The sequence below is a fragment of the Equus caballus genome, chromosome 16, assembly GCF_041296265.1.
Source record: "Equus caballus isolate H_3958 breed thoroughbred chromosome 16, TB-T2T, whole genome shotgun sequence".
Lineage (NCBI taxonomy): Eukaryota > Metazoa > Chordata > Mammalia > Perissodactyla > Equidae > Equus > Equus caballus.
Window position 1 is genome coordinate 11403025 of NC_091699.1, and position 23867 is coordinate 11426891.

At 55.7% G+C, this 23867-nt stretch overlaps 1 protein-coding gene and 1 long non-coding RNA gene across 12 annotated transcripts in view; one reads left to right on the forward strand and one right to left on the reverse strand.

Annotated features, from left to right (window-relative positions):
• Positions 1-2187: 2187 nt before the first annotated feature.
• The window catches only part of MGLL (monoglyceride lipase), a 110539-nt gene continuing 88859 nt past the window's right edge, over positions 2188-23867 (reverse strand). For 4 of the 11 annotated variants that reach the window (XM_023619862.2, XM_001488819.5, XM_023619861.2 and 1 more), the window contains 3 exons: positions 22570-22659; positions 8638-8853; positions 2188-5184 (listed from right to left, as the gene is read on the reverse strand). In XM_023619862.2, the coding sequence (XP_023475630.1) occupies positions 5059-5184; positions 8638-8853; positions 22570-22659 (432 nt within the window). In that variant the 3' untranslated portion in view covers positions 2188-5058. The remainder of the gene's footprint in view (positions 5185-8637; positions 8854-22569; positions 22660-23867) is intronic. The other 7 variants (XM_070237138.1, XM_070237136.1, XM_070237139.1 and 4 more) reach the window with 3 other exon arrangements.
• Positions 12777-20701, forward strand: LOC138918000 (uncharacterized). Its single transcript, XR_011426751.1, has 2 exons — positions 12777-12916; positions 20103-20701. It is a non-coding gene; the product is annotated as an uncharacterized lncRNA (long non-coding RNA).

Sequence of the window (23867 nt, forward strand, 5' to 3'; positions counted from 1 at the left end):
CTCATTCTCACCTGCTTCTTGGCATCTCCCAGGCAGATCCTGAGCCTGTGTCGCCCCTCCTTGCAAGCCTTGGCGTGCACACTTGGCTCCTGGGTGCAGCCTGGTATCTGAGCCACCCTCTAATGCGGGCACCTGGCGCGTTTCCCAGCCTCCCTTGCATTTAGCTTGGCCCAGTGGCCAGGTTCTAGATGTGAGCTGGAACACTAGCTGTGCTCTTTGGTTTATTCCTTGAAAGGTGCACGCCCGCCCCTTTCCTTTCTTTCTTCCCCTCCTGTGGGCTGGAACCAGGATGACACAGTGGCAAGAGCTGGAGCAGCCACCTTGGACCGGGCCCTAAAGACTGCAGGGCAGTGGCAGGGAGGTGGGAGGAGAAAGGGCCGTGGCTGTCCCTCCCTGCTAGCCCCCTTTTGGGTTGGTGTCCTGTGTCTTCTACCTGATGCCACAGCCTGCCAGGCAGCCCCTCCCACAAGGGCAGCTCTGCTCCCCTGACAGCCCTCCAGTCAGGGCTGTCAGCTCCCCCCTGTGGCTGGTCCTGGTGTGGCACCTACCATATGGGCTCCCTTTGTCACACTATCCTTGGACGGATGCGCTGAGGGTGCCCTCGGTTTCCTCCAGCTGTCCTGAAAGTCCAAGTTCTGGAACCAACCTGAGCTCTCTTCACCCCCAAGTCTAGCCTGGAGCCCCCTTGGCTGCAGGCCTGTGCACTCCACTCCTGCTCAAATGACCACTCTCCTGCAGGGCTGCGTCTGGAGAGCCTGCGGGCCCACTGCATGCCCCCATTGTCTCTCTTCCCACCCCACCACTGTTAGGCACTGGCGTGGCAAGTCTGTCTTCCTTCTAGGGGGCAGCCCCAAGGTCAGCATGGCACCTGGCACATTGTGGGCACTCAGTAGGGAGCTTCTGATGGTCTGTGAATGCTCGCAGGAGGCAGGAAAGGCCAGCGAAGGCAGGACGCTGCCCAGGTTTGACTCAGTTAGGCTCAGGTAGACTTGGGTCAGGTACGCAGAACATAGACCTGGGGGGAGTGGACTGGCCTTCAGGGCCCACGTGATCTGAGGGCAGGGCCAGGGCAAGGCCAGCTCCACTCCATGTGTGTGGGGCCCAGTGCAGAATGGATATGTGGGGCCTTGTCCAAAAATGATTGAGAATTTCAAGACAGCAACAGCAGAGCACTAAACCAAATGGGGGCCCTCCTAACGCGGGCCCCTGGGTGACTGCATGGGTTACACGCCCATGAGGTTGACCCAGGGCCAAGCTCGGGGCCTGGCTCAGAGAAGGCGTTCACCCCCCCACCTCCCTCATTCTCCAACAGGTTCTGTCTGTCTCCCCTCCCTCCCTCCCTCCCTCCCTCAAAGGACAGATATTTACCAGGGACTCTCCCCAGAAACCAGACAGGGGTCTAATGCAAGGACACAGCCTCCTGCAGCTGAGTTCCAGTGGGAGGACAGACAGCTGCCTAGTGGTCAAGCAGAACACGGGTCGTGTCAGACGGCAATGAATGTGCTGGAGGAAGGGAAGGCAGCAAAGGGGCAGGGTGGGTGTGGTGACTGAGGAGGGGTGAAGGCAGGGGGCACGCACTTCTCTGAGGAAGAGGGCAGCCACAGGCGGCTCTTGAGAGAAGGATTACAAGGGAAGAAAGGGGACATCCCAGGCTGCTGTCACCAGCCCGGCAGGAGGAGATGTGACAACCTGGGGCCAGAGGGAAATGGTCTGCGTGGCCGCTCTTGGGAGGCAGAGCCCTTAGGACCGCTGCTAGGTCAGGTGCGTTGTTCGGGGGGTGGAGGAGGTTGTCTAGAACTTTGGCCTGAGCAGCAGGAAAGCTGCGACCCCCTAAGCTGAGAGGGGTGAGGCCAAGGCGTTGGCGACGCGTGGGTGCAGCTCAGAGCTTGTTTCAGCACGTGTCAGGCATCCATGTGGGACCGTGGGGGAAGTGGGTAGCCATGGGGTCTGGAGCTGGGGTGGCCAGGCTCCACTGGTACCCAGTGGTGGCTGAGTCTGTAAGAGGATGCGGGCGTGGAGTCTGCTCCCTGGGGTAGCAGTCCCCAGGAGAGAAAATCAAATCCACACACATTGGTTTGTGTCAGATGACTGACTCAGCCCAGACTCTCAAAACTGCCTTGCAAAAGGGCCTGCTGTTCTCTCTGCAGGGAACGTGGTCGTCTCTGGCCAGACAGACAGACAGCACCATTCAGAAAACATCTGGTTTATTAAGATTAGCTGTGGCATACATTGGTTCCTTTAATGGTTCTAAACTGATACATGTGTCCCCACTCACAGTATACATGTAAAGATGTGGCTGAGCTGCAGCGACAATAACAAACTGGTAAATTGCTCAGAAAATCATTGTGATCCTAATGGGTTTGTTAGCAATCGGCAAGAGAAAGAAAAGGCAGTGTGGGGCCTTGCCGCAGGATGCTGAGCAGCGCCAGCATCCTTTACTGCTCTTGCCACGAGCCCCAGTGTCCCCCAGAACCTGAGGGGGACACTGGGGTCGCCGCTGGACAGGAGGGAGGCTGCCCACCCCTGCAAAGGAACGGAGCCTGGTGGGGTTGGGAGTCCCATTAGCTGCAGGTGGTATCTTTTCCTAGAAAGATTTTCAGGCATGAAACCCCTTCCTGTGTGGCCCGGCATGATCCGAGTCATGGGGGAAGGCACTGTGTCCGCATCAGTGCTGGGGCCTAGTGTCCCAATAGTGTGTGGGCCCCCAGGGGTTTGGATCAGCAGCGTCTCCACGGGTCCTCCCGGGCCTTTGCCCTCCTCTCACTTCTCCAGGCCAGACCGCGTGTGACCCAGCTTCCCTTCCAAATCCAACTCTTCTGCGCTGAGGCGATGGCACTTGTTTGAAGCTCCGAATCTCAGCACAGAGCTGTCAACACTGAGGGTGAACTCAAGCCAACACTCGCACAGCCTCCCCAGGACAGGAAGGGCGCGAAGCCCTGGGGCGGCCGCGTGTGGGACTCCAGACACAGGTCAGGTCTGGCTCCTGCACCCGGTCCTGATTCAGCAGGTGGGCACGACATGGAGATGTCCCCTGTCCCCTCTCCCAGGAGACAGTCCTGGTTTCAAATAACTACTTTTTTCTCTTTAATATAGGTGATTCTTTAACCAGATGCGTAAATGCGGAATGTGTCCCTGTAAGACATTCATATAAACAATTTCATGCATCTGAAAGATTCCTGGTCAAACCACGCACCTGGTATTTAATTTGGGAAATGGCATTGCTGTCACATGCTTCTGGGAGAGGCGCGGGGGCGGGAGGGGGGGACTTGGTGTGACCTGTGCTATCACAGCTCCAGGCTCCAGCTTCCAGATCTGGGCCTGCGGCTGGTGGTTTTGAGGAATTGGGGTGGGGTTTCTGCAGCCCCAGCTGAGGAGCAGAAACGCCCACACGGCTGCCCAGCTGAGCAGGCAGGGCTGGCCTTCTTTCTCAGTGCATATTTTACATTTCTCTCCTCCAAAGAGAAGCCAGAGAAACAAGATGGGGTGATGGGAGCCACTCTCCGTGGGGATCTGGGCCCTGTCGCCCTGAGGCGGACGCCTGAGCACTTCGCCCCTCCCGAGGGGCAGGGGCAGGAGAACACAAACCTCAGTGCTGCAAGAGTAACCTTTGGCCGGGCCCAGGCCACCCGCTGGCAGTGACCAGCTCTGGCTCCCCCATGGTGTGGTCAGGGTTCCCAGAGGGAGGGCAGAGGGGCTCCCCTTCCCGGGGACCCAGGACAAGCCCCAGGAGTGCCCACTGCCAGAGGAGGAGGGGTGGGAGCCCCAACTCCCAGCCCCGGGCCAGGGGGCTGGCAGGAGGAGCCATCGCCTTGGCCTGGGCCCCTCACTGCACCTTCCATGGGGTTCTGGGTGCCCGGCGGCCCCCAGGGGCTCCACCCCCGCCACGGCCATATCTGCACTAAGGGGCCTCATGAGGCCACAGTGAGTCCACTTGAAGTGCAAGTACTCCCACGGTGGGTGGTGATCCCCATTTATTGCTGCCGCTAAGTGAGGGCCCAGGGTGGGCAGGGGTGGCACCGAGAGAGGCAGGTCCCGTGGCGGGGACCTTGCTGGGAAAGGGTGGTCCCTCTGGCTTTGGCTTCCAGGGGCTCACAGCTCTGGGCAGGGCCACCGCACTGGGACTCTCTTCTGCCACCAGAGGTAGCTGTGCTGCCAGCACCCAGGCTCCCAGGACGGCTGTGGCCCAGCGGGCGGGGCCCAGGGACAGGCCTGCTGCTGCCCCTGCTGACGCCTGCCCTGCCTCCCAGGGGCTCCTGCGCCTTCAGGCCCCCTTGTCCCACCCACCTACCCACCCACGCAGATAGTCTCTGTTTCAGAATATACATTATATATTAGACATTTCATCTTTAGTACAATTGTCCTCTCGCTGTGGCAGGCAGAATGAGTCAGGGGTGGAAAGGCAGCCCCTGACTACACACGGCACTCGGGGCGGCCTCGGGCTGCCCTGGAGGAGGGAGGGGAGGAAGGCTCTCCCGCCTAGTCCTCCTCTGGGCCAAGCCTCCTGCCGACAGGAACTGCCTTGGGTCAGGGTGGCTACTCATTTTGAGGACATACGGAATTTTCTGGGTCTCAGAGGGCACGGGAGTGTGCCTGGGGGAGCTGAGGCTGGCCACCCCATCCCACGGCCAGAGAAGAGCCACTGGGCAAGGCCCAGAGGAGAGGGGCGCTGGGGTGGGGGCCGGAGGGTGGGCAGGAGGGGAGTATCCCCCAGTTATTGCAGTCAGGCATCCCGGGACCACCAGGAGCTCCTGGGAACCTCCTGGGAGCCGGGAGAGGCGGGCAGAGGCTTCGCTGTGTTCTTGGGACACTCCGCACCTTCCCCCCTCTCTGGAAGACTGCCTGGGACCCTTTCCTGTGTTTGCAGACAGCATCTACCTCTTAAGGTAGACCTGGTGGCAGACAGCCTAACGCCACAAGAAATTTTTTTTTTTTAAGTAAATTATGCTAGGGATTCCTCCAATTATGATTTTTTTTTTTTTGCAAGCCACATCTGAGAAGCCAGCTTCTGCCCTTCCTCTGCCCGCTTCTCTGACCGTGGATGGCCTGGGGCCAGGGCACTCAGGGCGGGGACCCCCTCTCTGTCGCCGCAGTCCTTTGAGAGACCCACATGTTGATTTCACGGAAGACGGAGTTGGTTACTTCAGGAAGCTCTTTGTGGAGAACGTGGTAGGCACCTTCGTAAATCTGCAACGAGGAGACAAGAAGTCAGGGCTTCAGGAAGTGACCGGTGAAGGGAGGGAGGCCATGGGCGGCAGAGGGGGCCCTCCAGACTCTCCCCATGCCCCAGGACTCCCATCTTCCTGGCGCCAACACCTGTTGATCAGATGATGGTTCAAATAAATTAAAGTGTGCCCCATGTCCCAGCGCTGCTTTTCTCACGTCCAGTGCACACCTAGCCTGGGTTCCTCTTCTCCCTGCAGCTGTGGAGGCCGGGCCTCCACCTCACTGGTGACTTCCATTTCCTGTCTCCGTCTCTTTGCCTTCCATCTGGACCTCAGCTTATCCCAATCTGACTTTCACCCCCACCAACCCTGGCGACTGTCTTTGGCACAGGCTCCAACGACCTTCAAGTCACCACAGCCAGGGGACACTTTTGTTCTTGTATGGTTTGGCTTCTCAGCATCACTCAAAAGTTGACCAGTGTTAACCTTCTAGAAATACTTTCCTCTAGTGGTTTCCGAGGCTTTCTACCCTCCTGGTCTTCTTTCTGCTCGCTAGCAGCAGCTTCTCAGTCCAGGCTGGACCTGGAGGCTGACTTCTGCAAGCAGGTGTGGCCTGAGCCTGTGGGCGTGGCCCTCTCCCCCGAGTTATCCTTGAAAACCAGGTGCTGGGGACTTGAAATTTTTGCCTCCAGCCAGACCTCTCTCTGGATGCTAGATGTGTATATCCAACTGTCTATTTGCCATTCCCAGTTGATTTCTATTGGGATCTCCAATTTCTATTTTTTTAAACTGTTGTAAAAAACCACATAAAATTTACCATCTTAACCATTTTTAAGTGTATAGTTCAGTAGTGTTAAGTAGATTCACATGGTTGTCCAACAAACCTCTAGAACTTTATCTCGTAGAACTGAAACTCCACGCCCATTAAATTCTCCCTTCTCCTCCTCCTGGTCCTTGGGAACCACCATTCTACTTTCTACCGCTATGATTTTTGACTGCTTTAGAGATTTCATATGAGTGAAATCATACAGTATTTGCTTTTTTGTATCATTTAGCATAATGCCCTCCAGCTTCATCCGTGTTGTAGCAGGTGTCAGGATTTCCTTCCTTTTCAAGGCTGAGTAACATGGCCTTGTCCGTACAGACCACATTTTGTCTGTCCATTCACCTGTCGATGGGCACTTGGGCTGCTTCCACCTCTTGGCTACTCTGAATGATGCTGCCACAAATGCTGCTGTGCACGTGGGTGTTCGAGACCCTGCTTTCAATGATTTTCCCAAATTTCTTTTTTTTTTTTTTAAGATTTAAAAAAATTTTTTTTCCCTTTTCTCCCCAAAGCCCCCTGGTACATAGTTGTATATTCTTCATTGTGGGTCCTTCTAGTTGTGGCATGTGGGACGCTGCCTCAGCGTGGTTTGATGAGCAGTGCCATGTCCGCGCCCAGGATTCGAACCAACGAAACACTGGGCCGCCTGCAGTGGAGTGCGCGAACTTAACCACTCGGCCACGGGGCCAGCCCCCCAAATTTCTACTGGGAGTTTCTAATAGGTGTCTCAAAATGGAACTCCTGATGCTCCCCACATCTGCTTCTCCCCCACAGTCACCCATCTCAGAATAGGGTGTCACGGTCTCCTCGTTAGCACAAGCCCCAACCCCAGGGTCCATTGCAATCACTTCCATCTCACGCTGTCCCCTGGGCCACCAGGCCTGCCCTGCCTCTGTTGCCCCCCCAGGCCAAGCCCGTCCTCTTGGCCTGGGTGACGGCACAGCCTCCCCCGTCCCCACACGGCAGCTGGAGGATGCTGGAGAACTGAAATCAGCACAAGTCACTCTTGGGCTCAGATGCTCCTGTGGCTTCTTCATCGCTGTAAGATAGAAAGTCGAGGCCTCTTCTGCTGCCAGGCCCTCCCCGCCTCCACGCACTCCCACGCAGTCTTCCGTTGCCTGCACACATGAGAACTATCCTGCCTCAGGCCTTCACATTTGCTCTTCCCTCTGTCTGGAATGTTCTTCCACCACTCTCGCACTGTCAGCTCTCAAGCTGGCCTGCCCCCATCTGAAGTAGGCGCCTCGCCCTTCCTCTGGCCCCTATCCCAACCCCCTGCTTACTGTCCTTCCGGCACTGACCCCGCCACCGTCACCCTGTTCAGCTATGTGTGCCGCTCATCCCAGCAGGACGCAGGCTGTAGGCGAGGCCAGGACCGGGCCTGTCCTGTTCTCAGGGCCCAGCACAAAGCAGGCACCCATTGAATACTGGGATTGAAGAACGAATGAATGGTGAGCAAATGAGTGAATGAGTGCCCTTTGTGGACTCCCTTCGTAGGGCCAACAAGCTTCCACACCGGTGAAGGGCATGACCTGTCTGATGCCTTCACCCAGATTGCAGAGTGTCCCCTTGTGTTCACAGTCTCCAGCATTACTGAGATCCAGCTTTCCTTTTCCCTTTTTCTCCTTCTTTCCGTTCATCCACGAGTCCATATGTGGTAGCTGATGTGGGCCAGGGTCTGCAATTCCTAATGGTGCGAGGGAAGCACTTGACAGTTTGCAAAGAAATGGGAGTCTTTGTCAGTGCAGTGTGGAGGGAGCAGGACAGTGGGCTTGGGTCAGAGGATCTGAGCTCAGATCCCGACCTCACCACTCAGTAGATGAGACCTGCAGCGACTGCCTGGGTAAGAAGGGGCCCTGGGCCCAGAGCCTCTGTATGGCCATGGCACAGGGCAGGTGGCACAGCCCTGAGACAGGTGCGCTCAGGACTGTGCCCTGGGGCTGTGGTCTGCCCGACTGACCACGGAGAGCCACCTTCAGGGTCAGCTGTTGCTGGACGGGTTCGCAGCAGGTACCCGCTCCCTCTCATCCTCTCCCCATCTGGGGCTCTTTCCGGTTCAATCAGACAAACAGGAACTTCTTGACCCCAGAACAACATTTTCCACCTCAAAAGTCACTCTGAGTTAGTCCATTGCGGTCTGTTGTGTCTGACATGCCACGTGGCTAAGCCACAGGTCCTGTCCCCTCTGAGGGACCCGTTCTTATAGATTCCCTTACAGACAAGGCCCAGCAGTGCCTGTGCGCCCAGAGCCCCTGACAGGGCGGCTGCTGGTGCAGGATGCCGACTGAGGGAGGCCGGGTGCCACACATGCCCCTGGACCCTGAGCACGACAAAGCAGAAGACATTCTCCTGGAAAACGTTTTGCTCAATGCCCAGTTCTTTTCTTGACCGTGACATCTGAGCGTTCTCCCTTTCTTCCTTCAAGCTCATTCATGCGAACAATCAGCTAATTACTTGTGTGCTCTCTCAGAATTAATAGATGCCTCATGTTCCCGGTACTTATCCCCAGCGGGGCCAGGCTGGCCCCTAACCCGAGACGCCCCGCTGGGGATGGCCTGTGGGGCTTTGCGCAGTTGTGCCCAAAGGGACGCCACCTCCCTCCGGCCTGGGGAAGCGGGGCGGGGTGGGCGGGGGGGGGCAGCTGCTCACCTTAAGTGTCTTGTCCTGGCTCTTGGAGGACTCCATGAGCAAGTAGGCTCCTTTGCTGTCGCACAGGCGGTCAGCAGAGCCCTGGAGCAGCAGGAAGGGCAACGTCAGCTTGGGGAGGGCCCGCTCTACCCGCGAGACGGCATTGAGAAGCTGGATGCCGAAGCATACCTTCAGCCCTGCCCGGCAGATGAGGGGGTCCGCGTTATAAAGGTCGACCTGGAAGAAAAAAGAGAGAGGGCTCCATCAGTTCATGGGCGGGGGCTCCCCTCCAGAGGCCCAGATCTATCTCCCATTGGCTATTCCTTCTGTTCTGGCCTGAAAAGCTGACTCCGTTCACGGCAGCTGGGTCTGGGGAGTGGGGGCTGCGAGCCAGCAGCATGGTGGCCAGCCCTTCAGCAAAGCCGACCGTGCTACTTTCTCTCCTTCGAGGCTTTGTTCTCGCACTCCACACTCACATGTGTGCTCTGGACAGGTTCAAGTGCCAACTCATGTTTTCTTAAATGCAAGCTCATAGAGTTGTTGGCTCTGACCACTCCACTCAGGGGTGGCTCTGGAGACGTACTGGTGTTAGTCCAAGTGTATTTTGTCTGCTCTATGTCTGTCGCCCCTGACTTAATGTCCACCTTGTTCGCGTGGGTGAGGGGCACACACCCCCACAGGAACAATGAGGGCCACACTGGAATGTGGGGCCAGGATGAGGAGGTCCTGAAGGTGCTTCGGCCAGGGCACTGCCCCGTGGGCTTCAGGGAGAGCAAAGCCCAGGGCAGGTCTGGGCCAGTGGGCTCCAGCTTCCATGCCCTCTGGGCCGCAGAAGGCCGCCTGCCCATCTGACAGGGAGGCCTGCCCCCTGCCATCTGTCTCGTCCCTCCTCTGCCAACAGGCTGGCAGGGACCTAACTCTGACATACTCCCTGCTGTGGCTCAGGACCCACCCCAGCCTTTTGCGGGGCTTTCTGGCACTGTCCTTGGTTTCCAGCTTCATTCCTCTTGCCTTTAAGGAGACAGTGAGTTGCCTGCTTACCATGGCCCGAGATGGGGCATCTGCCCCACAGAATCGGGGTGAGAAGTTTCTACAACTCTCTCAGGCCCAGATGGGTGGGTGTGAGGCCCTGATGCATCTTCACTCACTTCCCTCATCCTTGCCAGTGAGCTCTCGGCTGTTTGGAGATGTGCCACGTGGTGTCGGGACTGGGTAAGGTGTCAGGAGGGGCACCGGGGACAAGGAGCGCAGAGACAGCTGCCATATGAGGCTGCCAGAGAGTCCGCTGTGTTCTGACTCTGAGTCTCCAAGGGTGGGGGCTACATCTCCCCTTCTCCTGCCACCCCTCCAGGGCCTCGGCCAGAATTCTGGATGCATGCTGAGAGGGGACAGGCTGTCCTTGGTCACCCCTGCCAGCCCCGATTCCTCCCATGCTGGGGACCACGCACAGCAAACCAGACCATTTGTGAGAAGCCACACGAGACGGATTAAGCACTTCCTGCAGCTGAGCTGGCGTGAATCCTGCAGGGCCAGGCCATCTGTTTGGGGGGCTGAGAGGACAAGGCGCTGGCAGGGGCAGTGCATGGCTGCAGCAGGGGCTCACTCAGGGTCCACCAGGAGCCCTGTTTAGGAAGAGAGCTGTGGGGCCCCCGAGAGCCCTGAGCCTGGAGTCAGGGGAGAGCTGACGCTAACAAGAGCAATGGCGACTGCAGCACCCCTGAATGGCACAGACCTTGTGCCAGCATGGTGCCATGGCATGACATGCAGGATCTCAGTTAGTAAAGGAAATAAGAATAGCTAATATTTCTGAGCTCTTCCAACACGCTTGGCACTGTGTTCAACATGTTTAGCCTTCATAAGCACCCGGCATGAGGAATGGCTCTCACCATCCCCATTTTACAGGAAGAAACCTGGCTGTGATTAGTTAGCCAGCTCCTGTTCTCCCCCATAGAACCCTGGGTGTCTCCTTTGGAATACAATCACCTGAAGAAAGACTACATCTCCCAGCCTCCCTTGCAGCTAGATGTGGTCACTTGACTGAGCTCTGACCAATAGGAAGTAAACAGCAGTGCTCTGTGTACCTTCTTGTCGAGGTTTTGTCCTGCCCTCACCCCTTTCCCTATTCCCATTGGCCAGAACACAGGCGCAGTAGGGAGAGTTGACGCCACCAGGAGGGGGCTGCACCCCAGAACCAGAGAGCAACAAGATGGGTGTTGTTGTTGCTGACACATTACCATACAGAGAAATAAGGTTCTCTCCTGTTGAAGCCACCGTTGTCTGGGGTCTCCATCTCAGACAGACCCTGGCTCCGGCAGCCCCGTTTGATGCTCCTTGCAGGGGACGTGCCTGGATGAGTGCACGGGGCCAGAGCCCATCAGACCACCTCCTGCCTGAAGCGGCCTCCACTTTGCCCTGCTGACCCATGTGTCCTGCACGTGAGGCCCCTGGGGGAGTCTGCTCCCGGGTTTAATTGCTCTGATGGCCCATGTGGCTTCCTGCTCTTGGCTTCCTTTTCCATGTCTTGATCACGTAGGCCCTGTTTACACAATGGCCTATTTTGGGCCTGGGGAAGGAGCTGCCAGATATGTCGGGGAAAGGGCAGGCCCCTGGTGCAAGCCACCACCAGGGCAGGGGGTGAGCAGCAGAGGGAAATGGACCAGGAGGGAAGAGGAGGGCCATACCATGTGGGGAAATTGAGGCTCAGAGGGTGCAAACCGTCCTCTCAAGAAACCCTTTTGGCCCAATCATGGTGGCCTTTGTTTTTTGAGAGCTTAAGATCTAAGTCCACCAGAAGTCCTCCTTGAAGGAAGGACCCAGACAGGGCTCTCCCTGTTAGACCAGGCCCAAGGCCAGAGCACTGGGCAGCAGGACGAGCCCATTCAAAACCAAAGACCACTCAGTCAGTCCCAAAAGATGACTTACTGTATGACTCCATTTCTACGACATTCTTGAAATGACAGACTTAGAGAAATGGAGACTAGGTTAGTGGTTGTCAGGGCTAAGGAGACGTGAGGGCGGGAGGAAAGTGGGGGTGGCTATAACAGGGCAAGAGGAGGGGTCTTTGTGTGATGGGATAGACTATATCCGTCCTAGCGTTTTGCAAGATGTCACCCACCATTGGGAGGAACAGGATAAAGGGTACATGGGACCCCTCTGGATTATTTCCCATGACAGCATGTGAGTCACAGTTTTCTCTGAATACAAAGTTTAATTAAAAACACATAACAAAGACCCAGTCTTTGGCACTCTCTCTCACACATCCCTCCCCCCATTTTTTGGACCACAACTCTTCCTGCCCGCTGAGAACAGTGTCTGCTGGGGACATCAGCTGGAGGCTGCGGACCTGAGTCCAAGTGGCTGCACCTTTGCTCCAGATTACTGACCTCTGGGGGTGCCTCCACTGGCTGAGACTCGAAGTCTTTTTCTTGGGGGGTTGACTGAATGATGTGGGGAAGACTGGGGGTGTGAGGACCACGCAGCCCTGACGTTTCCCAGCTGTGTGATCCAGGCGAGGCTCTTCTCTCCTAGGCTCAGTCTGCTCATCTGTGGGATGGGGTGATGGTGGGGACGCCTCTGAGGACGTGGGGAGATTCAGTGATGATGCAGCCGCAGTGGTGTCGAGCAGTGTGGGCTGCATCTGATCAGACCCCAGGAGGCAGGGGAGGAGAGCCACTCCCCTGGAGGCCTTTCTGCCCAGACAGGCCAAGCCACGTGACCTTGGGGGAGCCCCACTCCTTCCTGGGCCTCAGTTTCCCCATTGAGGGGACCTCGAAAGTTCCTCTTGGGTGTGAAGTTTCACAAGCTGCTGGCCTCCTGAGGGGTGTTAGTGGTCCTCTGCTACCTTCCCTGTTTTCTGAGGCTCCGAGAGCTTCAGCAAGGGTGACCTTGACAGCCAGGAACATGCCACCTGGGGCTTCTGACTTCTGAACTCTGTCTCCCTTGGGGAGAAACTCTGCCCTGAAGCACGATAAACAAAGCTGCAATCCACAGCCGGGAGCTTGCTTAACCTTTTGGTTGAGCAAAATCTGGGCCCCACCCCTACTGTCAAACCTCTTGACCTGTTTTTAAAAAATCTGTTCCATGATGGATTGCAAAATTACATTTTTAATTAGAACAATATTAAAAACAAATAACACAGCAAGCCCTTCACTCTGTTCCAGGTGCTGTGTTGAGCACTCGCACTTGCTCACAAAGTCTTCGCAGGAACCCTAAGCAGGGATTATTATTGTCATCGCCATCTGACACATGAGGAGATAGAGGCCCAGAGAGGCTACATGACTCACCCAAGGTTACGCAGCAGGTAAGGGGCAGAGCCAAGATGAGAACCTGGGCAGTCAGGCTCCACCAGCAGCACTGTCACCCACCTGCTGTGCTATGCCACCTGCCCAGAGAAGAGAAAGCAAAGCTGGGTCCTCCGGACTCACAGGACAGCCAAGGTGGGGAGGTGGCGTTCCTCAGAAGAGAACGGTGGGGGGTCCCTGGTGAGGACCATAAACCCCTGGGCCTGACAGAGAGTGAAGTGACTTGGTGGGTTCTAGAGGGTGCCACCCTTCACAGACTGCCAGAGGGGATGGGGTGCCCTCTGGGCACAGACAGACATGTGTCCTCCCCACATGACACTGCTTCCCACTTCACAGAGAAGTACAGCCCAGCAGGTCTAATCTCCTGCAGTTCCCCTCAGGGGCCTACAGATATGTCTACAGCTGGGTTTCTTTACCCTCCTTCCCTACAGCCCCCTCCCTTTTCCTGTGGAAGCTTCATACTTCCACCTGTGCTTTAGAGCTTATCCTGGAATTCCCACCTCCTTCCCCTATTGTTTAGATCTCTCTTAATCCATCCATTTTCACAAGGAAATCAGATAGCCTTCTGTGGCATATTGGAGAGAGGGTGCACAGCAACTCAACCCAAGCAATCTCTGTGAAACCTAGAAACCTGTGGGAACCCTAAAATGAACTGGCAGGTTTTTGCAGAGATAATGTCTTCATTTTCCCCTTGCCTTGAATGGCAGGAGATGCAATTTGTTATAGAAAGAGTTGCATGAAAGAAACTCCTCTCCTGAGCCCAGTGACTTCCCTCGCCCACCTCGAGCAGCTTGTCCAGCCCACCGCTCTCGGGCTAATCCTCATTCAGGCCTCCTTCCAGCTTCAGCCCAGACTTCACCCCTTTGGGGAGGCCTTCTGGGCCCTCGTGGGCCCTCGTGGCTGGCAGCCCTGCCGCAGCGCTGCGCTCGCTCGAGCACCCTGCTCCTTGCCTGGGGTTTGTGCATCTGCCCCCTTGGGTGGGGCTCGGCCTGGCCTGCTGGGCGCAGGGGTGAAGGAGCCAGCCTTTCTCCAAGCCGCCCGGCGGCAGCGGCCAAGGGGCTGCCTCGCCGGAAGGACGCCCAGGAGCCGCAGCGGGAAGGCCCCGTATCCCTGCACGACAGAGGTGAGCACTGACAGAGGCAGCGCCCCGAAGCCAGCTCCCCGGGAGCCACTTGGCGCTGCTTTCCCTGAGACTCGCGGGGCTGTGCGCTCCTGCACGCCAGGCTTCTGGAACATTCTAAATGCAGATAGGAATTTACCACTGAAACCGGTCTGAAGACGGATGTACTGAACAGGGTGTGTTCGCGCCCAGCACACGCTCCCTCTCTCCACTCTGCCCTCCTCTAGGGCCGGACCAGCTTGCCCCCAGCTGTCTACAGCATGGCCCCTGCAGGCTGCACCCAGCTTCCCCTGGTCCCCCTGCCCCTGAGAACCCTCCACACTCTCACGGCCGAGCGCCAAGTCCAAACTCCTCCCGTGGCCGGAGAGGGCACGAGTGACGGGGCTCTGGCCAGCCCTCTGCCCTCCCTGCCCTGTGCACCTCTGGGCCCTTGCACAGTCGTCCCCTCAGCCTTGGCTGCCTATAGATAGAGTTCTCTTCCCTTTGACACTCAGTTCAGCTGCCCCTTCCTCCAGGAAGCCCCAGACCCTCCCTGGGACACGTGCGTGCCCATCCCAGCTCCACTCCTTTCTCCATGTGCTCGTCTTCTGCACCTGAGACTGAGGGCTGCCCCTGATGGTTCCTGTTTCCAGACTGCCCCTTTCCCATGCCCTTCCTGTCTGCCGGGAAATCCTTGTCCCCCCTTCCAGGCCCCATTCAAGTGTTTCCTTCATTACCGGGTGCCCAGACACCATTGGTACTGGCACTTCTCTCCCCTGGGCCCCTGTATCTTCACCAGCACTTCTTTAAAAACAGCCGTGATAACAACAGCTCTCATCTACCTGGTGTCCATGCTGTGCCAGGCCACTGTGTGGATCCCTCAAGGGACCTGAAGATCAGCGACACTGAGTGTGGTTTCCAAGGTCACCCTGCGGCACAGAGACAGAGCCGCAGGACTGAGTCCAGACTCAGGCCTTTCCGCGGGGAAGCTCAGGCTCACCCCATCAAGCCCTCTGTCGGCCGCTCTGTCCTCTGTGACAGAGCCGCCAGTGTGCCCTCCCCCGAACACTGGGACCCATCCAGAGTCCCCATCCCCCACCGAGGGCCTGGCCTGAAGCGGGAGCTGCACCAAAGTTAGTTAACTTGGCGTGCCGCCTGCGGGAGGGCAGAGTTTGGGCACTGCCGGACTGAGCAGGAGGGCTCCCCAGCCCGCTGGACCAACAGAGCCCTTCTGCCCAGGGGGCCTGAGAGCCTGAGGGGCTGCCGGAGCAGGCGCCCAGCGCGGTGCTGAAATTGCTGGGCCATGAGGACACCACAGCTCCATTTGGAAGGAAAGAGGATTAATCAGGATTAGCCTACGTGTATGAATTGCCACTTAACCAAGGATATGTCAAGTACCAAATATTTTTTCCCAAGAATTCCTTTTTGCAATTAAAGCTTGAACTCCTGGACAACCTGGTATCTGCTCTTTTGAGTGATGAGCTGGGCCGGCAGGCCATGGCCCTGGGCACATGCGAGCAGGCAGCTTGCACCCACCACAGGGCAACGGGGCCTCCTTCTGGAGGGCCAGGGGTCTTCACAGCCAGAAGTGCTGCAAAAAGTCAACCTCACTTGCTCCTTTGGAGTGGAGGTCCCTGAAGCGTGGCCTTGGGCCCTGACAGAGGTCCTGAGTGGCCCCCCAGGGAAGGGAAAGAGCAGCCACCATGTTCTCCACGCTATGACACTGGCCACGGCCACCTCTTCACAGGTCCAGGGACTGAACAAACCGTAAGAGAAACACGAAGGAATTCCCGGGATCCTGCAGGACCACTTTCACAACTGCCAGCCACAAAGCAGCAAGACCATGTAGTGTCAAGTCTTAAAATCAAAAGTTGGTGGCAACTAAGGAATCAGAATCTGGACCAGAGAGAGAATGACGACAGGGAGCTAATGTTACTTTCCAAAGTGTGATAATGTATAGGATTATGCGTTAATGTCCTTATTCTGGATCTTTCCTCTTGGGCAACACACGCTGAAGTAATCAGGAGTTAGAATTGTGGTGTCTGCAACTTACTTTCAAAAAGTTCAGCCAAGGGGCCGGCCCCGTGGCCGAGTGGTTAAGTTCGCGCGCTCCACTTTGGCGGCCCAGGGTTTCACCAGTTCGGATCCTGGGCGCAGACACGGCACTGCTCATCAGCATGCTGAGATGTCATCCCACATGCCACAACTAGAAGGACCCACAACTAAAATATACAACTATGTACCAGGGGGCTTTGGGGAGGAGAAAAAAAAAAGAAGATTGACAACAGATGTTAGCTCTGGGCCAATCTTAAAAAAAAACACAAAAGTTCAGTCAAAACAACGTATCCACTTCATGACAATGGATTCAGCAATGATTTCTTGAATATGACACCAAAAGCACAGATGACAAATGAAAAAAATAGATAAACCGGATTACATCAAAATGAAAACTTTTTGTGCATCAAAGAACTAGCGTGGCAACCCACAGAATGGGAGAAAATGTTTGCAAATCATATATCTGATAAGGGTTTAATATCCCAAATATATGAAGAGCTCCTACAACTCAACAACAAAAAACCAAACCACCTAACAAATGGACAAAGTACTTGAAGAGACAGTTCTCCAAAGAAGATACACAAATGGCTAGTAAGCACGTGAAAAAATGCTCACCATCACTAATTAGGGAAATGCAAATCCAAACAATGTGGCAATCCCACTTCTGGGTATACACCCAAAAGGATCGAAAGCAGGGTCCTTCAGAGCTGTCTGCAGCCCTGCGTTCACAGCAGCACTAGTCACGACAGGCAAGAGGAGGACGAACCCCAGCATCCAGTGACAGACGAACGGATGAGCAAAGTGTGGGCTGTACACACAATGGACTGTGATTCAGCCTTGAAAAGGAAGGAGAGTCCGACTCCTGCTACGACATGGATGAACTTTGAGGACACTGTACGCAGTGAAATAAGCCAGTCACAAAAGGACAAATACTGTATGCTGCCACTCATGTGAGGTCCCTAGAGCAGGAATCTGAATGCCTAGAGACAGAAAGTGGAATGGGGGTGCCTGGGCCTGGGGAAGGGGGTGGGGAGTTGGTGTTTCACGGGGACAGAGCTGCAGTTTGGGAAGATGGAAGTTCTGTAGATGGTGATGGCTGCGCACAGTGTGAGTGTACTTAATGCCGCTGAGCGGGGCACTTCAAAATTACTAAGATGGCAAATCTTATGTTCTGTATATCTTACCACAATCAATTTAAAAAGGTTTACTATATATCTCCATATTGATAATTTCATATTTAAGCATAGAGAAAGAGTATGGCAGAGTATTTCCAGTTGGTGACTCTTGGGGAGGTGGATGTGGGTGTGCATTGTACTATCATGTCAACTTTTCCGTAGGCTTGAAAACTTCCGTAACTAAAACTGGAGAGAAAGCCTGGTAACTGCCTTTGACTTCTCCTTTCCCCACAATCTCGGTTTTCACGTTCTTTATCTTGGTTCCTTTTGCCAGCAGGAGCCAATCGTGCCTTAGGCAGGCTCGGGGCAGAGTCCCCTGTTTGGGCTGGTATCTGGCTCAGCCACTTATCCCAAACCTCGGCAAGTCCAATCCTCGAGGTTCAGGCCCCAGCTCCCGGGCTGCTGCCGGGTGGCTGGTGGTGTCCTCGAGAGAGCTCTGCCCGGGCCATGCTCCTGTGTGAGCCGGGCCGAGCGAGCAACTTCTTTCTGTGCCAACCCCTCAAAGGCGCTGGAAGAGCTGGCCTGGGGGCAAGGGGCACCTCATTTTGTCTTAGGGCTGGCTGACAACTGAGCCTACCCCCGACAGTCTCCACAGAGTCACTGGCTTTTCTGCTGCCATTACAGCCGCCGACTCCAGGGACCTGCCTCTCGAGTGCTCAGGGCTGCTTCCCCCAGAGTCAGGGGCTGGGGGAGGGCTGGGAGCAGGAAACATCCGGGGGGCAGGTGGAGCAACAGACCCCACGTGTGCAGGGCACGAGAGCAGGTGGGTCCACTGACATGTCCCCCCGCCAGCTGCCCCCATCTGGAGCTATACACGCCAAGAGACATGCGAATGGCTCATCCTTTCCTTTAAGGCATTGCTAAATTATTAGCTGCCTCAAAAAGATGAGTCTTTTGTGGGGACTATAAGATAAGAATGCTGGAGAGTTACAAAATAAAATCAGCTACCTAAACTGGAAAGTTAATAACCGGTGCTCGGAGGGGCCTTCCGTGGGAGGCTGTGTCCTGGGGACAGAGTGGGAGGCCGCGGCCTATCTTTAGCTGTGGTTCCACTCAGTCAAAAGCCTCAGTACGGCTGGGCTTTCCAAGACCTGGCAGGAACCTTCTGAGGGCAATGGGCAGATGTGGCCTCCTGGCAGTGTGGGTCAAAGACATACAGGCAACAGGGGGGCGGGGGGCCTACTTCTTGATGCTGGGCACATCTGAAATACTGGGAGGGGGTCTGGAGCGGTACCCACCCATAGAAATGAAAGGAAGGCGAGCTGGCCACTCCTCACAGCTCTCCGGGTGCCCAGAACCCACCATATGGCCTGCTGGCGTGACTATAAACTAGCCAGGATGTGCTTGGAGGCATCCCAGCGTATTTATAGAGAACAGACACTTGGTTCTAGAAGACAGATTGCCTCAGTATATAAACAGTGGATGTCCCTAATAGAAGGAGCTCTCAGAACGCGGCATGGCTCCCTCCCGGCTTCTGCCCAGACCACAGGGCCGAAGGAGGGGGCCGAGAGCACGTTCTGTCTGTGAGTAATGGGGGTTATCGCTGGGGGAGGTCCTCAGCAACCTCCTCCTCATCTCTTCCCCCTGCATCCTTGGCCGGAGAGCTATTTGGAATATTCAAGACTTTTCTAAGTGGGAGGGCTTCATCACATTCCATTCCGAAAATCCCATTGTTGAGGGTGGAGTGATGAAATGTCAGTGCTCCAGTGTTCTCAGCAGGGCTCTAAATGTGTGGACAAACATTAAAAACCTAAGTAGCATCTTCTTTATCCCCAGGATTTTGGTGCTAAGAGCACTTGGCTCGGAGTAGATAGAGCTGGGCTCAAATCCTTACTCAGGAGCTGTGTGTCCTTGGGTGGGTAACTAGTCTGGGGCCAAGCTTCCATAACTGCAAATACAGGTAGCAAGACGGCCTTCCCGGAGCTGTGGCAAGATGGAAGGGCAAGCGTGTCTGAGACAGAATAAGGGCAAGACAATGGTGCACCGGATGGTGTTGACACAATAGGGGCCACAGTGCACCTCCACGCCTGGGGGCTCCACACATGCCGGGAGAACGTGCCTCTACAGCTGGCAGCTGTGAAGGGTGTCGTGCATACGGTCCTGGGTGGGTTGTACAAACACTTGCCACAGCAAACCCCCAAACATACATCCTGCTTTTGTCACTGGAACGACAAAGCCAGCCTGCTGCCCTAGAGACAGACTTCCCACCCTTCACACGGAGCCTGCGCTCCCGCCCCGCCCTCCCCGCTTTAGGAAGCCAGTTAGCAAACGCTTCTTTCTGAGGCTTTTATAGCTGCGGAGGTCTATGGGAAATAGCTTAGCTAGAGACAGGCCTTCAGACACCCTGAAGTGCCATCAGGCGGGGCCTTTCCTGAGCACAGTTCGCCCTGGGCAATGCTATTTTTAAAGCTCGGCAGAATGTTAAAAGGGAGCAAACGCGACAGGTGAGGGGCTAGCTCTCTCTGCTGAGGGCTGGGAACTCTTGCTCCTTATTCATTGCCACAGGGGTCCAGCCTTCAGGCTGACCAGCCGCCTCCCTTCCTCCGAGTCTTCTCAGCAGGGAAATTCACCAGCGTTTCTAAAGAACCGCCCCCTTTACCTGACCAGCCAGAAACCCGGTACAGGACAGGTGCAGCCATGGGGAGCGGGCGAGGCGCAGCAGAGAAGGGGGGGGGGGGGGCGCTGCACGCTGGATGTCCACGCCAGACTCTGCCATTTTCTATGAAGCCTTCAATGGAATTCTCCATTTTTCCAAAAATGAGAATAAAGCTCTCAATTTTGCAACTTTTAAACAAGGAAGGTTTGGAATCATTTCATTCTCTCTTTTTCTCTTCCTCTTTGCCCACGTATTTTCAGGTGGTAAGATAAACAACTCAGATTTACCCCTGGGTCTTTCGTCTCAAGGATCTCGAAGGGAAGGGAAGTTTCTCTCTCAGCCCATCGCTGTCCTAGCACAGCCGCCGTGAAGATAGCTGGTCTCACTACAGACGGCACATTTAAGCCAGAGCCACTACTGGGGACCGGCCCCTGCCCCACAGTGAGGTCCCCTCGCACAGTGAACCCGCACACAGAGCAGCGGCCGCGCCACGGGCTGCGTGGGCCAGTCACCATGCAGCAGGACAAAGAGCCTACTGATGATAAGTACCAGCTGGCACGTGACACCCAAGCATGGATATTCGAATGCAGTGGGTTCAGATCCCAGCTCTGCCCGTGACCGGTTGTGCAGCCTTGGACCAGTTATTGAACTTCTGAGCCTCCATTCCCTCATCTGTGAACCGGGGTTGATGTCGATCGCACTCACGTCAGGATTAAACCAGACGGCACGCTTGGTCTTTCCGGGTCCTCAAGTTGTGATTTCACCGGACAGGTCTGCCTTTAGGGGGTCAAATTGGGCTCCAAGATGTGGGTTTGGGAGGCACTATGGGTTTTAAAAATTAAATTAAAAGATTTTAATTGAATGTGATGATTTGGGTGGACCGGATACCCTTGGGCTCCCTCAGGCCCCACCATTCCCCAGTCTCTCGCCAGCCTGGTCACAAATAGCTGGCTCTGGGGAGCCGAGGAGTTTTGGTCCCTGATCAAGGATGTCTTCTTCCTACACGTTAGGGATGACTCCTGTTTAGCTGCCCACTCTCTAAGTGACTCAGAGGCCAGGAGGTCACAGTTTATAAAGAAGCTAGAGACCACTGCTCAAGTCCCCAAGAAATCCAGGAAAGCCACTAGAATGCCAGAGCACCCCTCTCCATTTTCCAGGTCCTCTGGGAGCCAACAATTCCGTGATTTCAAATTCCTAAGGCAAGAGGGGAAACTGAGGCAGAAGAGTGGCAAAATGATTTGCTTGATCCTGACGATAATCCAGCATCTTCCAAATACCCAGGGTTGCCTCTCATCCACTGGTCGCAAGCCTGCAGGGGTTCGTCACCCCCACAGACAGGGCAGGGCTGGGGCCACGCCTGCCTGAGCTCTCAGGTTAGCCCCACCAGTGGGTGACCCCAGGCAAGTCCTCTCACCCTGCAGAGCCTCAGTTTGCTTGTCCACAGTATGGGGCTGCTGCCAATGGAGGAGCATACAGCGCCTGGCCCAATCAAAGGGAGGGACAATGCTGGCCTTTCAATGAATGGGAAGTGGGTGGGTTCACTGAGCGGGCTCTGGGGTTTTGGACTCTGCTCAGTCCCAGCGTCCCAGGCACATGAATTCACCTTGACCTTTTTGTCCACACTGATCTTGGTGTCCGGTCCCAAAGGCGGTGATGTCAACTGGATGGCACAACCCCCCAGCTTCTCTCTCCCAAAGCCACCTTGCCTCTTCCTTGTGAGCTTCTTCCAGCCAGTTTGGCTTTTACAGAAGGCAGCAGAGCTCTCCCGGTGGGGCTGCACTGTCTCCCTGGCAGGGCAGTGGGCCCGGGGTCAGGGTTCATGGGGTACCTTATGAAATGACCTCAGATTACCCCTTTCCACTCACCTGCTGCCCTCTATGTTGTGGTCAAACCAAACTATTGGCTGTTCTGCAAATCGGCTGTCCTCTGCATGCCAGGTCTTTAGCAGCACTGTTCCCCGGCCAGGAACCCTCTCCCTCTGAGCCCTCTCCGGCTCTGCACCGGCCCCCGCCAACCCATGGACATATGACTTTTGTCCTGGCCCCAATCCATTCTTCTATTCTCTGCTACCACTATCCCAATTCCCACCCCTCTTCCCGGGAATTGCTCTTTGCTACTCTCAGTCTATGAGGATGGGTGGGGTTGACACTGCCCGTTTTCCTGTAAATCAGCCAATAAGATTCAGCCCTGAGGCTTTTGCTGGAAAGCGGCCCTGTCTTTCCACTGGGGTTGCTCAGGGAAAGCAGCTGGCAGCCAGCTTTGTCACCACTTGGGGAGAGTTTGGCTGGGAATGAAGCTAAACCAGGGGATATGAGGGCTGGCGAGAGTAGATGGTGAAGAAGACTTCTGAGCCCCTGTATCCAACCATGCCTGAAACCCTTAGTTACATTCATCAATAAATCCCTCTTTTTGCTTAAATCACTTTGAGTTGGGTTTCTGTCACTCGGAACCAAGAGACTCAGCTGATATATACACAGCTTCATCTGGTTAGCTCCTTTGCACATTTAGGACACAGCTCAGGCATCACAACCACCCATCCCTTCCCACCCAGTTCTGAAGCCAGATGACGTCTCACACATCTTCTTGTCCCCGTCACTTGCACAGGGCCTTGGTGAAGGGGCGGCACAATGCCACGGACAGAGCTAAAACTTGGACGGTCCCCTAGGGCTGCTGCCTTTACCCTCTCACAGCCCCCAGAGACCTCCAGGTTTTCAGAAAGATTCTTACCTCCGTCTTATTCCGAGAGAGCATGCTGGCGTCAATCGGGCCCAGGGACATGTTTGGCAGGACAAGGTTGAGAACTTTTGCAGCAAGGACCTACCCGGGGAGGGAAAACAAAGGGTGTGAGTGCAGTGGGCCCCGCGCCCAGCTCTGCCCACGGGGCAGTTTACAGTAAATTAAGGAAAGTGATACTCAAGCTGAACATCAGCCAGGCTTGTTTCCAAGGCTGAACACCCAAGAACCCTGCCTGCTCTGATTCAGACAGCCTCTAGCTAGTCTGGCTCGGGTCTGCCGTGGGTGAGCCGGGGCAGGGGTAGGCCTCTGAGGCTGACAGCGGGAAAGCCATGCCTAGGTTTCACCTGCTCCAGATTCTGTGCGGTCGCCCTTCCCGAAATCACTCATCGGTTATAATTTTGAATTATTTGCAAGAGCTGCCCAGCTGACCTTTTGTGAAATTCACAGCAGGAGCAGAATCACCCGGGTCAGCAGAGTGTGAAGCAGGATAGCTCAGCAGGCCCCGAAGGAGTTGCTCTGATCAGAAACAGTCTGTTGATTGTCTTGGTTTCTCTCGGAGGGAAACAGAGACAGTCACCAGCCCGATTAGGAGAGGCGCGGCAGAGGGAAAGACACCGCTTTCATTCTCAGCTCCGCTGCCCCGTGCGCTGAGACAGGAGATCCGAGCCGCACATCACCTCTGATTCCTTAGCCGCCGACGGGGACCTCGGCACCCCCAGGGGACCACGGTGTGCAAAAGTTCCAGACACACAGTAAGTGCTTTGTCCATGCTCCTTGAACTTGAACCTGATGCAGGTACAAGCCTTCCTACTCGACCCCATCTCTCCTGCTGGGCCTGGTCTTCACCCAGGAAAAGCATGAACCTGGACCTCACACTTCTGCCCGCAGAGGGGGCTGGTCTCACTTCTGCCTGTGCACAGACACTTGGGGATGAAAGATGCTATTTCGAAAGTAAGCTGTGAAATGCTGAAATTAGAATCACATGGAAGGTAGCGAGCAGTGAATTCTTAGTCCCTGTTGAGGCCACACATCACAGAGCTAAGAAGCGATGCCCCTCGGTCCCACTGGTGGGGGTCGAGGGCACGCGCATCTGCCAGGTAGCAATCTTTCGGTGTGTCGGGCACACTCCTAGGTGCCCAGTCTGGAATCTGGACACAGATGCCGTGAGCTGGGGGTTTATCCTGACTTAACAGACGAGAGAACAGAGGAGAGCGCCACCCTGCACAGTCAGCTGGAAGGGGTGCGGGCCTCGCTGAGGCTGTGCCCTCCCTTCAGGCCGCAGCCTTCAG